This window comes from Heterodontus francisci, chromosome 36 (genome assembly GCF_036365525.1).
Source record: "Heterodontus francisci isolate sHetFra1 chromosome 36, sHetFra1.hap1, whole genome shotgun sequence".
Classification (NCBI taxonomy): Eukaryota; Metazoa; Chordata; class Chondrichthyes; order Heterodontiformes; family Heterodontidae; genus Heterodontus; species Heterodontus francisci.
The window spans coordinates 39,958,406-39,971,347 of NC_090406.1; the positions used below are offsets into that span (position 1 = coordinate 39,958,406).

Sequence of the window (12,942 nt, forward strand, 5' to 3'; positions counted from 1 at the left end):
AAAAGAAAAAGTTGAAAAGTGATCTAATAGATAGAATCATAGAAAGTTTAAGGCACAGAAAGAGGCCACTTGGCCCATCATGTCTGTGCTGGCCGAAAAACGATCCACCTATTCTAATCCCACCTTCCAGCATTTGGTCCGTAGCCCTGCAGATGACGGCACTTGAGGTGCAAATCCAGACTCAATTTGAATGGGTTGAGGGTTTCTGCCTTAACTACACTTTCAGGCAGTGAGTTCCAGACCCACACCACTCTCTGGGTGAAAAGGTTTCCCTCATCTCCCCTCTAATTTTTCTACCAATCACTTTAAATTTGTACCGCCTCATCACTGATCTCTCTGCTAAGGTGAATAGACCCTTCAACCCCACTCTATCCAGGCCTCTCAAAATTTTGTACATTTCAATCAGATCTCCCCTCGGCCTTCTCTGTTCCAATGAGAACAACCCCAGCCTATCCAATCTTTCTTCATAGCTGCATTTTACCAGTCCTGGCAGCATCCTCGTAAATCTCCTCTGTACCCTCTCCAGTGCAATTACATCCTTTCTGTAATGAGGTGACCATTTGGGCGGCGCAGTGGTTAGCACCGCAGCCTCACAGCTCCAGCGACCCGGGTTCAATTCTGGGTACTGCCTGTGTGAAGTTTGCAAGTTCTCCCTGTGTCTGTGTGGGTTTTCACCGGGTACTCCGGTTTCCTCCCACCACCAAAGACTTGCAAGTTGATAGGTAAATTGGCCATTATAAATTGCCCCTAGTATAGATAGGTGGTAGGGGAATATAGGGACAGGTGGGGATGTGGTAGGAATATGGGATTAGTGTAGGATTAGTATAAATGGGTGGTTGATGGTCGGCACAGACTCGGTGGGCCGAAGGGCCTGTTTCAGTGCTGTATCTCTAAATAGAATAAAAAATAAAAGAACTGCACACAATACTCAAATTGTGGGCTAACCAATGAGTTATACAGTTCCAGCACAACCTCCCTGCTCTTATATTCTATACCTCGGCTAATAAAGGAAAGGATTCCATATGCCTTCTTAACCAACTTATCAACCTGTCCTGCTACCTTCAGGGATTTGTGAGCATTTTCTCCAAGTCCCGCACTTCCTCTACACTTCTCAGTATTTTTCCATTTATCATGTATTCCTTTGTCTTGTTTGACCTCCCCAAATGCATCACCTCACACATCTCCAGGTTGAATTCCATTTGCCACTTTTCTGCCCATCTGACCAGGCCATCACTATCTTCCTGCAGCTTACAGCTATCCTCCTCGCTGTCCACCACATGGCCAGTCTTTGTTGTTTGCAAACTTCTTGAACATGCCCTCTACATTTACGTCCAAATCATTAATATTCTTTTGGGCCTCCTTATCTCGAGAGACAATGGATATGCGCCTGGAGGTGGTCAGTGGTTTGTGAAGCAGCGCCTGGAGTGGCTATAAAGGCCAATTCTGGAGTGACAGGCTCTTCCACAGGTACTGCAGAGAAATTTGTTTGTTGGGGCTGTTGCACAGTTGGCTCTCCCCTTGCGCCTCTGTCTCTTTTCCTGCCAACTACTAAGTCTCTTCGACTCGCCACAATTTAGCCCTGTCTTTATGGCTGCCCGCCAGCTCTGGCGAATGCTGGCAACTGACTCCCACGGCTTGTGATCAATGTCACACGATTTCATGTCGCGTTTGCAGACGTCTTTATAACGGAGACATGGACGGCCGGTGGGTCTGATACCAGTGGCGAGCTCGCTGTACAATGTGTCTTTGGGGATCCTGCCATCTTCCATGCGGCTCACATGGCCAAGCCATCTCAAGCGCCGCTGACTCAGTAGTGTGTATAAGCTGGGGGTGTTGGCCGCTTCAAGGACTTCTGTGTTGGAGATATAGTCCTGCCACCTGATGCCAAGTATTCTCCGAAGGCAGCGAAGATGGAATGAATTGAGACGTCGCTCTTGGCTGGCATACGTTGTCCAGGCCTCGCTGCCGTAGAGCAAGGTACTGAGGACACAGGCCTGATGCACTCGGACTTTTGTGTTCCGTGTCAGTGCGCCATTTTCCCACACTCTCTTGGCCAGTCTGGACATAGCAGTGGAAGCCTTACCCATGCGCTTGTTGATTTCTGCATCTAGAGACAGGTTACTGGTGATAGTTGAGCCTAGGTAGGTGAACTCTTGAATCACAAAAAAGCATGGGACCCCGAACTGAACCCTGCGGAACGCCACTGGAAACAGCCCTCCAGTCCTCAACATTGACTCCGGACCCCATGAAGTCTCATGGCATCAGGTCAAACATGGGCAAGGTAACCTCCTACTGATTGCCACCTACCGCCCTCCCTCAGCTGATGAGTCAGTACGCCTCCATGTTAAACACTACTTGGAGGAAGCACTGAGGGTGGCAAGGGCACAAAATGTACTCTGGGTGGGGGACTTCAATGTCCATCACCAAGAGTGGCTCGGTAGCACCACTACTTAGCAAGCTGGCCGAGTACTAAAGGACATTGCTGTTAGACTGGGTCTGCGGCAGGTGGTGGGGGAACCAACAGGAGGGAAAAACATACTTGACCTTGTCCTCACCAACCCGCCTGCCGCAGATGCTTCTGTCCATGACTGTATTGGTAGGAGTGACCACTGCACAGTCCTTGTGGAGATGAAGTCCCGCCTTCACATTGAGGATACCGTCCATTGTGTTGTGTGGCACTATCACCGTGCTAAATTGGATAGATTTCGAACAGATCTAGCAATGCAAAACTGGGCATCCATGAGGCGCTGTGGGCCATCAGCAGCAGCAGAATTGTACTCAAGCACAATCTGTAACCTCATGGCCCGGCATATCCCCCACTCTCTACCGTTACCATCAAGCCAGGAGACCAACCCTGGTTCAATGAAGAGTGCAGGAGGGCATGCCAGAAGCAGCACCAGGCATACCTCAAAATGAGGTGTCAACCTGGTGAAGCTAAAACCCAGGACTACATGCATGCCAAACTGCAAAAACAGCATGCAATAGACAGAGCTAAGCATCCCATAACCAACGGATCAGATCTAAGCTCTGCAGTCCTGCCACATCCAGTCGTGAATGGTGGTGGACAATTAAACAACGAACTGGAGGAGGTGGCTCCACAGATCTCCCCATCCTCAATGATGGGGGAGCCCAGCACATCAGTGTGAAAGATAAGGCAGAAGCATTTGCAACAATCTTCAGCCAGAAGTGCCGAGTTGATGATCCATCTCGGCCCCCTCCTGAAGTCCCCAGCATCACAGATGCCAGTCTTCAGCCAATTCGATACACTCCACGTGATATCAAGAAACGACTGAAGGCACTGGATACTGCAAAGGCTATGGGCCCTGACAATATTCCGTCAATCGTACTGAAAGCCTGTGCTCCAGAACTTGCCGCACCCCTAGCCAAGCTGTTCCAGTACAGCTACAACACTGGCATCTACCCGGCAATGTGGAAAATTGCCCAGATCTGTCCTCTACACAAAAAGCAGGACAAGTCCAACCCGGCCAATTACGGCCCCATCGGTCTACTCTCAATCATCAGCAAAGTGATGGAAACTGTCATCAACAGTGCCATCAAGCGGCACTTGCTTAGCAACAAGCTGCTCAGTGATGCTCAGTTTGGGTTCTGCCAGGGCCACTCAGCACCTGACCTCATTACAGCCTTGGTTCAAACATGGACAAAAGAGGTGAGGTGAGAGTGACTGCCCTTGACATCAAGGCAGCATTTGACTGAGTATGGCATCAAGGAGCCCTAGCAAAACTGAAGTCAATGGGAATCGGGGGAAAACTCTCTGCTGGTTGGAGTCATACCTAGCGCAAAGGAAGATGGCTGTGGTTGTTGGAGGTCAATCATCTGAGCTCCAGGACATCACTGCAGGAGTTCCTCAGGGTGGTGTCCTAGGCCCAACCATCTTCAGCTGCTTCATCAATGACCTTCTTTCAATCATAAGTTCAGAATTGGGGATGTTCGCGGATGATTGCACAATGTTCAGCACCATTCATGACTCCTCAGATACTGAAGCAGTCCGTGTAGAAATGCAGCAAGACCTGGACAATATCCAGGCTTGGGCTGATAAGTGACAAGTAACATTTGCACCACACAAGTGCCAGGCAATGACCATGTCCAACAAGAGAGAATCTAACCATCTCCCCTTAACATTCAATGGTATTACCATCACTGAATCCCCCACTAACAACATCCTAGGGGCTACCATTGACCAGAAACTGAACTGGAGTGGCCATATAAATACTGTGGCTACAAGAGCAGGTCAGAGGCTAGGAATCCTGCGGCGAGTAACTCACCTCCTGACTCCCCAAAGCCTGTCCACCATCTACAAGTCACAAGTCAGGAGTGCAATGGAATACTCTCCACTTGCCTGGATGGGTGCAGCTCCAACAACACTCAAGAAGCTCGACAACATCCAGGACAAAGCAGCACGCTTGATTAGCACCCCATCCACAAACATTCACTCCCTCCACCACCGATGCACAGTGGCAGCAGTGTGTACCATCTACAAGATGCACTGCAGCAACGCTCCAAGGCTCCTTAGACAGCACCTTCCAAACCTGCGACCTCTACCGCCTCGAAAGATGAGAGCTGCAGATGCATGGGAACATCACCACCTACAAGTTCCCCTCCAAGTCACACACCTTCCTGACTTGGAACTGTATCGCCATTCCTTCGCTGTCGCTGGGTCAAAATCCTGGAATTCCCTTCCTAACTGCACTGTGGGTGTACCTACCTCACATGGATTGCAGCGGTTCAAGAAGGCAGCACACCACCACCTTCTCAAGGGCAATTGGGGATGGGCAATAAATGCTGGCATAGTCAGTGACGCCCACATTCCATAAATGAACGAAGAAAAGTTGCTAAAACACCCGTCAAGAATTACTCTTTGTTTCCTGCCCCTGAGCTAATTTAAATTTTTTTTAAATTATGCAAGGTTTTATAGAGTAGACACAGCACGTTTCCATTTGTGGGAAAGAGCAAGACTGGAGGCCATTGATATAAGATAGTCGTTCAAAAAATCCAGTAGAGAATTCAGAAGAAACTTCCTTACCCAGAGTGGTGAGAATGTGCAACTCGCTACCACAGGGAGTAGTTGAGATGAATAGTGTGGATACATTTAACAGGAATTTAAATAAGCATATGAGGGAGAAGGGAATCGAGGGTTATGTTGATAGAGTTAGATGAGGAAGGATGGAGGGAGACTTGAGTGGAAAATAAACACTGACATTTAATAGATGGGCTGAGCTGTCTGTTTCTGCATGTATATTCTGTATAATTCTCTGCAAAACTCTCCTCACAATTCATTACTTAGAAACTATTTGCACTGATGGGGGAATCAAGAATGTGTGGATATAATCTTAAAATAGCCATTTAGCTGGGAAATCATGAAGAACTGTAGTAGAAATCTGGAATTCTCTGCCCCAAAAATGGGTAAGTGGAGTTGAGGTGCAGATCTGCCACAGTGTAAATGAATGACAGAGCAGGTTCAAGTGGCTGAATGTTCCTATGTTTCTACCTCACACAGGAATGGGACTGAAGACTCTGTGCTGAATACAAAATATTCTCTCCTCAAGATATACATATCGAATATTTAGATATGGATTTCAGCTCTTCAGAATGTGTTCCAGATAAATGAGACCAAGGTTGGCCTCATTTACCCAGGCTCGACAGTCACCCTGAATATTGATAAGCATGTGACTGCAGGAGTCTGACCAGACTCTCTCCTTGTGGGGGGTATTATTAGACCTTAGCCGTTATTGTGATGGTGGGGTTGACGACAGTGAAAGATTCTGGGCCTGAATCTGAAACTGTGTGGAGTCAGCCAGGTTATTTATCTATCCTGATACTGTCAGTCCATTCACTGAATGGATGTGAATCTTCACCTTGACCTCACGAGTAACCTCAATCGTGGTTGGAGGAGAGAGCTGGCAAGCTGCGATTAGTGTTTTTTTTTATTCATGTAATTCTGGCGGCCATCATTCTTTGGCTTTTATTCAATGCGACTGGTGTGTTCTACACAGAAGCTCAGTGTCTTACAGGCTGTAATGGAAAAATATTAGAAATTAAATTTCACAATTGAATTAGAGGAAAGGATTTATAAAACCCAAAGTTTTTTATAGAACAGGCTCCTTCTCATAGCTGCATTATTAACCTTGCGCTGCAATTTCTATTGATCCTGTCTCAGGCAGTTGCCCACTAGATGTTAATATAGCAACAGGAAGGATGCTGTAGATTTGCAGATGCTTTCTCCCTCACCCATCAGAAGGTGCTGATTCATATTATGGTACAGGTTCAAAATGATGCTTGTCCTTCAGTAACCCCCTTTCCATCCTTTCAAGTGCCCAACCTTCATGTGTGAGACCAGTGAGTGACGGCAATAGGGGGTGTCACAGCTGAACCTGGATCCTTCCTCAAGAACCGTCTGCGCATGTGCCCCTTCTATCTGGGGTCACTGGATGGGAGCAGGAGCTCAATCTATTCGCACTCATCCTAGCCCAATTGTAGCACCCCAGCTGCAACCAGTGGCTGGGATCGCTAATTAGTATGCACCGCAGATCAAACCTTTGACCTTCTTTGTTGTGACTCAATGCTGCGATGGGTATTCCGTCCACTAACTGAGTCAATAAAGAGAGTTCTAGATCCATCGACCATGTTGAAGTGTTTTATTTCAAAGAAAAATTTAACTTTCCTTGTTGGGCTGGGGGTTGGTGTGGTGTGGGCGGTGGTGGTGGAGCAGAACGGGGCGCATGGGGGAATGATCAATTCTCTGCTGGGCTCCAAGCCCCTGCTGATTGCCTAGGACAAGCTCTGCAGAATTGTAAGCACAAAGGATAGCAACCATAATAATTTAAAGTTAGCATTTTTGTATTCTAAAAGAACTATGAACTCCCTTTACCCTGCACCAGCCATGTGTCTCTAAACTCCTCGCTCAGAATAATGGCCCTTACTGTGCCAATGTTGCACTTGCATCTTATGTCAAAGCCATTTATGGCTTGTGTGGGGGGCAATATTGCCAAATTATGGAGATTTGTTCTGTGAATCCTCACCCACTTGGAAGTGGGTGGACTCTACCAAAATGCTTTTCACTTAGGATTCTTACAGCTGGGACAGTAAGGAGTCATTTGTAAGGACTGGAGTGGGTCCAGCTCCCTGAAGTGAAAGGCCAGCGGCTAGAGTACTGTACCACTCGGTCCCCATCAGTTTAAATTTATAAACAATATCCTACTGGATAAAATCAGGACTTTTGATAGGTACTTTGGCCTAAAATATGCACAATTTTAATCTTTTCTGTCCTCTCTTTCCAGACTTGAAGTAAATCGAATCTGAATACAGCCGATACGCTGGTACAGGCCTCGGCTTCCAGGCCAGTATCAAAGGTCATTGCCAAGGATGCTGTTACCAAGTTATTTGATGATGCCTCCAGTTGTCTTTGTAATGGCCTTGTTGTCCTTGGTGCTGGCTGATTCCACTATCAAAGGTAAGCCTTTCCTATTGGATGAAATTTGTGATGATACCACTGCCAGAAATTGACAGGTGGTCTAGAAAGCAATAGAGTGGCTGAGTATCACCATCAAAATCATTTATCATCATGTCTTTTCGAAGTATGGTAAACTTGTCTTATATTTATGTATTTATTCCAATTCAACTGAATGGTGGAACAGGCTCAAAGGGCTGAATGGCCTACTCCTGTTCCTGTATTCCCTTTTTTTCCCCCCCTGCTTTCTTACTTCGAAGGTGCTGATTCTATTTGGTGTGAGATCAAAAAAGCCAGCAACTTCTATCATGTGTAGCCTAATCCTACTCTGGGCACTGTCTTCATCCACTAGCTTATCGAGCACACTTTTGCATGATTTAAGGTATACTGGGCATGACAAATTGCCAAACTCGGTGCTGAAAGCAGGAAGATGACTCCCTAACTTTGCATTAAAACAAGATACTGTCTTGAAGAAATGGAAACTACTTGGTGAGACTATTGTGCGATCCAGTCACTGGGTGTAAACATCTGCTTGCTATGACTGGAGGCACTCAAATTTTCCGTTGGGTTAGCTTTGATAAGTTAGATAAATTTCTCACTTTTTTGCCATTCTTTTACTGTTCTCTTTTCTTTGTCCGTTTTGCTTCGCAATTCCACATTTGAGAAGGTTACTGCACAGCCTGCTCACAGATAGGCTGCTGGTTTTCATTCCCCTCCTCTCCCCCACACACCACACAACCACGACCACCCCCCACCCCCCCGACCCCCACCTTCCCCAGTCCCCTTGCTGAACAGGAGTAGGGTTGCGAATCCTGCCAGATTGGCCTGGAGTGTACAGAAATTGAAGATTAATCTCCAGGACTCTACTGTGGGAAACTCAGGAGAAAAATTATAGTGCTGTTAAAAACATTGTATCTATCTTTTTTTATTTTTGTTTATTACGTATTGAAAATGTTGGAGAAGGATTAAAAATAGGCTGCTTGACCGAGATGAAAGCTGCAAGAATATGTCCAACCAGAGCCGGCAATCCTAAGCAGTAGATGCCATAGCCTCTGCTTGGGCATGTGAGCTCAACGTGACTTACACTGAGAGCTGTACAAAGTCAGGCTTGAACTTATGGCTGTTCCCAGTATGTGCCTTAAGTTCTGCTCAAATGGCCTCTCTTTTCACCTTATCAGGTTTCTCCCCTTCTCTTGTGAAGGTGCTGAATATTGCTGGGGTACAGTTCCACAGGCAACAGGCACCCTCCACTACATCCAGCAAATGGGCACTTGAGATATCTTTCTGGAACTCAGTCAAAAAAAGCCAGATAAAATCGGCCACGAGTAGAATTTTTGCTTGTTGGGTCATAAAGACTTCAAGCTTAATCTACCAAACTGTTTTTGACGGAACAGATGAAGCACGTCAAGAGAAGAGAATTACAAAGACTCATGACCCTCAGAGAAAAAATTTCTCCTCATCTCTGTCTTAAATGGGCGACCCCTTATTTTTAAACAGTGACCCCTAGTTCTAGATTTTCCCACAAGGTGAAACATCCTTTCCACATCCACCCTGTCAAGGCCCCTCAGGATTTTATATGTTTCAATCAAGTCGCCTCTTACTCTTCTAACTTCCAGTGGATACAAGCCCAGCCTGTTCAATCTTCCCTCGTAAGACAGCCCACCCATTCCAGATGTTGGTCTAGTAATTGTTTTGCGATTCATGCACTAGGACACCCAGATCCCTCCGCATCTCACAGCTCTGCAATCTCTCACCATTTAGATAATTTTTATTCTTCCTGCCAAAGTGGACAATTTCCCACTTTCCCACATTATACTCCATTTGCCAGGTCTTTGCCCACTCACTTAACCTATCTATATCGCTTTGCAGCCTCCTGATGTCCTCTTCATAAGTTACTTTCCTACCTAGCTTTGTGTCATCAGCAAATTTATCAACCATACCTTCAGTCTCTTCATCCAAGTCATTTATATAAATTGTAAAAAGTTGAGGCGCCAGCACAGATCCCTGTGGCACCCCACTCGTTCCATCTTGCCAACTAGAAAATGACACATTTACACCTACTCTCTGTTTCCTGTTAGCTAATCAATCTTCTATCCATGCCAATATGTTACCCCCTACACAATAAGCTTTTATTTTCTGCAGTAAGCTTTGATTTGGCACCTTATCAAATGACTTCTGGAAATCTAAGTACAATACATCCATCGGTTCCCCTTTATCCACAGCACATGTAACTCCGTCAAAGAACTCCAATAAATTGGTTAAACATGATTTCCCTTTCACAAAACCATGTTGCCTCTGCCCGATTACCTTGAGTTTTTCTAAATGCCCTGCTATAACATCTTTAATAATAGCTTCTAACATTTTCCCTAAGACAGATGTTAAGCTGACCGGCCGGTAGTTTCCTGCTTTCTATCTGCCTCCCTTTTTGAATAAAGGAGTTACATTCACTATTTTCCAATCTAAAGGAACCTTCCCCGAATCTCGGGAATTTTGGAAAATTAAAACTAACGCATCAACTATCTCACCAGCCACTTCTTTTAACACGCTGGGATAAAGTCCATCAGGACCCGGGAGCTTGTCAGCCTGCAGCTCCAACAATTTGTTCAGTACCACTTCCCTGGTGATTGTAATTTTCTTGAGTTCCTCCCTCCCTTCCATTTCCTGACTTACAGCTAATACTAATATGTTACTTGTATCCTCAATAGTGAAGACCGATGCAAAATATCTGTTCATCTGCCAACTCCTTATTATCCATTATTAATTCCTCAGACTCACTTTTTATCGGACCAACGCTCACTTTGATAACTTTGCTTCTTCAAATATCTATAGAAACTCTTACTATCTGTCTCTATATTTCTAGCTAGCTTTCTCTCGTACTCTAATTTTACTTTCCTTATCAATCTTTTAGTCCTTCTTTGCTGTTTTTTATATTCTGCCCAATCTTCTGATCTGCTTCCCATCTTTCCGCAATTATAGGCTTTTTCTTTAAGTTTGATACTACCTTTAACTGTTCTAGTTAACCATGGATGCTGGGTCCCACCTATGGAATTTTTCTTTCTCGTTGAAATGTATCTATTCCCTTAAATGTCTACTACTACGTCTCTATTGACCTATCCCTTAACCTGATTTGCCAGTTCACTTTACCTAGCTCTGCTTTCATGCCCGCATAATTGCCCTTATTTAAGTTTAGAATACTAGTCTTGGACCCACTCTTCTCTCCCTCAAACTGAATGTAAAGTTCAGTCATATTACGATTGCTGCTACCTAGGGGCGCCTTAACTATGAGGTCATTCATTAATCCTATCTCATTGCACAATACCAGGTCTAGTATAGCCTGCCATCTAGTTGGCTCCAGAACTTATTGTTCTAAGAAATTATCCCGAAAACATTCTATGCACTTCTCATCTAGGCTACCTCTGCCCGTCTGATTTTTCCAGTCTATATGTAGGTTAAAACCCCCTATAGTTATCGCTGTACCTTTCTGACAAGCTGCCATTATTTCTTCCTTGATACCCTGTCCTACAGTGTGGTTAATGTTAGGCGGCCTGTACATCACCCCCACAAGTGACTTCTTGCCTTTATGATTTCTCATCTCTACCCAAACTGCTTCTACATCCTGGTCTCCTGAACTTAGGTCATCCCTCTCTATTGTGCTAATACCAACATTAATTAACAGAGCTACCCCTCCACCTTTTCCTAGCTTCCTGTCTTTCCTAAATGTCATGTATTCTTCAATATTCAGGTCCCAGTCTATGTTGTCCTGCAACCATGACTCTGTAATGGCTATCAGATCGTACTTATTTATTTCTATTTGCGCTCTCAATTCATCTGTTTTGTTTCGAATGCGACATGCATTCAGATGCAGCGCCTTTAGTTTTGTCCTTTTGTTATTTTTGTAACCTCTAGCCTTATCTGTTGATTTACTCTTAGATTTATAAGTTCTGTCCCTTCCTGTCGCAGTCTGTTTATCATTTCCCCATATTAATAACTTGCTCTCTTGCCTTGTCTCTACTCCTTGATTTGCCATATCTTCTCAAATTTGATTCCTTGCCCTCACTACTCAGTTTAAAACCCTCCCTACTTCCCTAATTATGTTGCTCGCTAGAACACTGGCCCCAGCACGGTTCAGGTTTAGACCATCCCAACGGTACAGCCACCACTTTCCCCAGTACTGGTGCCAGTGCCCCGTGAACCAGAACCCACTTCTGCCACACCAGTCTTTGAGTCATGCATTTATTTCTCTAATCTTATTTGCGCTATGCTAATTTGCACATGGCTCTGGTAATAGTCCAGAGATTATTACCTTTGAGGTTCAGAGCCTGGTCTTCATGGAGCTGTGTTCAGCTGTCTGTGTGGGTTTGGATGATTCAAGCTGCCCGTCATGCAGCTCATCAGTGAGATGCACCTTGTGGCAAATGAAGCAGCTGCGTGCATCTCACCATATGAGCAGTATTCCCCAGCGATGCAGCTTTTAATGGTAGAATCCTCATTTTGGAACTCGCATCTAGAGGGAACACTGTTGGGTTTAACTGTGTAATTGTTGAGACTTAATCATGAGTGAGCGTTGACCAATAGTGCCAGCAGACTATTGGTTGGATCATCTCCTTAGCCAAGGTGCATGCATGCTCATCCATGCACAATAAAACACATTTGTGGCACGCACTCATACAAGCGCATGCGCATACATGCACACACCCGCCCAGGCAAACACATTAATTTCCAGTCACGTGATTGGGAGTACAAGTGGGAACCATGGCCTATTCTGGAGGGGTTTGGTGCGTATAATGTAGGACCTGTGACAGGTCCAGCATCCTATGTTTCTGGTTCAGTACAGGAAGCAACCACGGAATGAGTTTCTGGCAGTATTGATTTATTAACCATCCCCATGAGCTTTGCTTCATTACCTTTGTTATTTGGAGAAGCGTTTTCCAGTAGATTGAATTGGTCACAGATTTTATTTGTATTTTTTTTTGATTTTCCCAGGACATTGGGTAGTTCAGGGATGGGTAAATGGTGTATGTGGTTGTATTGTTGTCTGCATGAGCCACACTGGATGAAGGTAATGTTCTCATGATTATCATTGTGTGTTTTTATGTAACAGAATGTACATCTGAATTTGCATTTGATGTACATTCTGTGATGGGGACCATAAACCTTTTTAAACACAGCTATATTATAGCGTTCTTTATTCTGCTATGCTGCCTTTTTTTTGCTTGGCTGGTGCAATGGTTGAGCATGCTGACTAACCTCTGGGCTGAAGTCCAACTTGGGCTGCTGGAATGGACATCTCCTCCCTCAGCTGGCATGGAAGGTCCAAATTAAAATGGTTTTGGGTGGGCTCAACCTAGTTCTTAATGTCTGATATTCCGTGACACAAAGCTGCCCAAAGTTTGATGCTAACTTGGCACTTTTATCCAGAGTGGCCACAGGATGGTTGGTGTAGGAAATAGAAGACTGTCCCCCGGGTGCTGTTGAGG

At 45.2% G+C, this 12,942-nt stretch overlaps 1 protein-coding gene across 1 annotated transcript in view; it reads left to right on the forward strand.

Annotated features, from left to right (window-relative positions):
- LOC137351760 (receptor-type tyrosine-protein phosphatase delta-like) overlaps positions 1-12,942 on the forward strand; it is a 583,992-nt gene that overhangs the window by 188,369 nt on the left and 382,681 nt on the right. The window contains exon 2 of the mRNA XM_068016566.1: positions 7,296-7,468. Coding sequence (XP_067872667.1) covers positions 7,381-7,468 — 88 coding nt within the window. The 5' untranslated portion in view covers positions 7,296-7,380. The remainder of the gene's footprint in view (positions 1-7,295; positions 7,469-12,942) is intronic.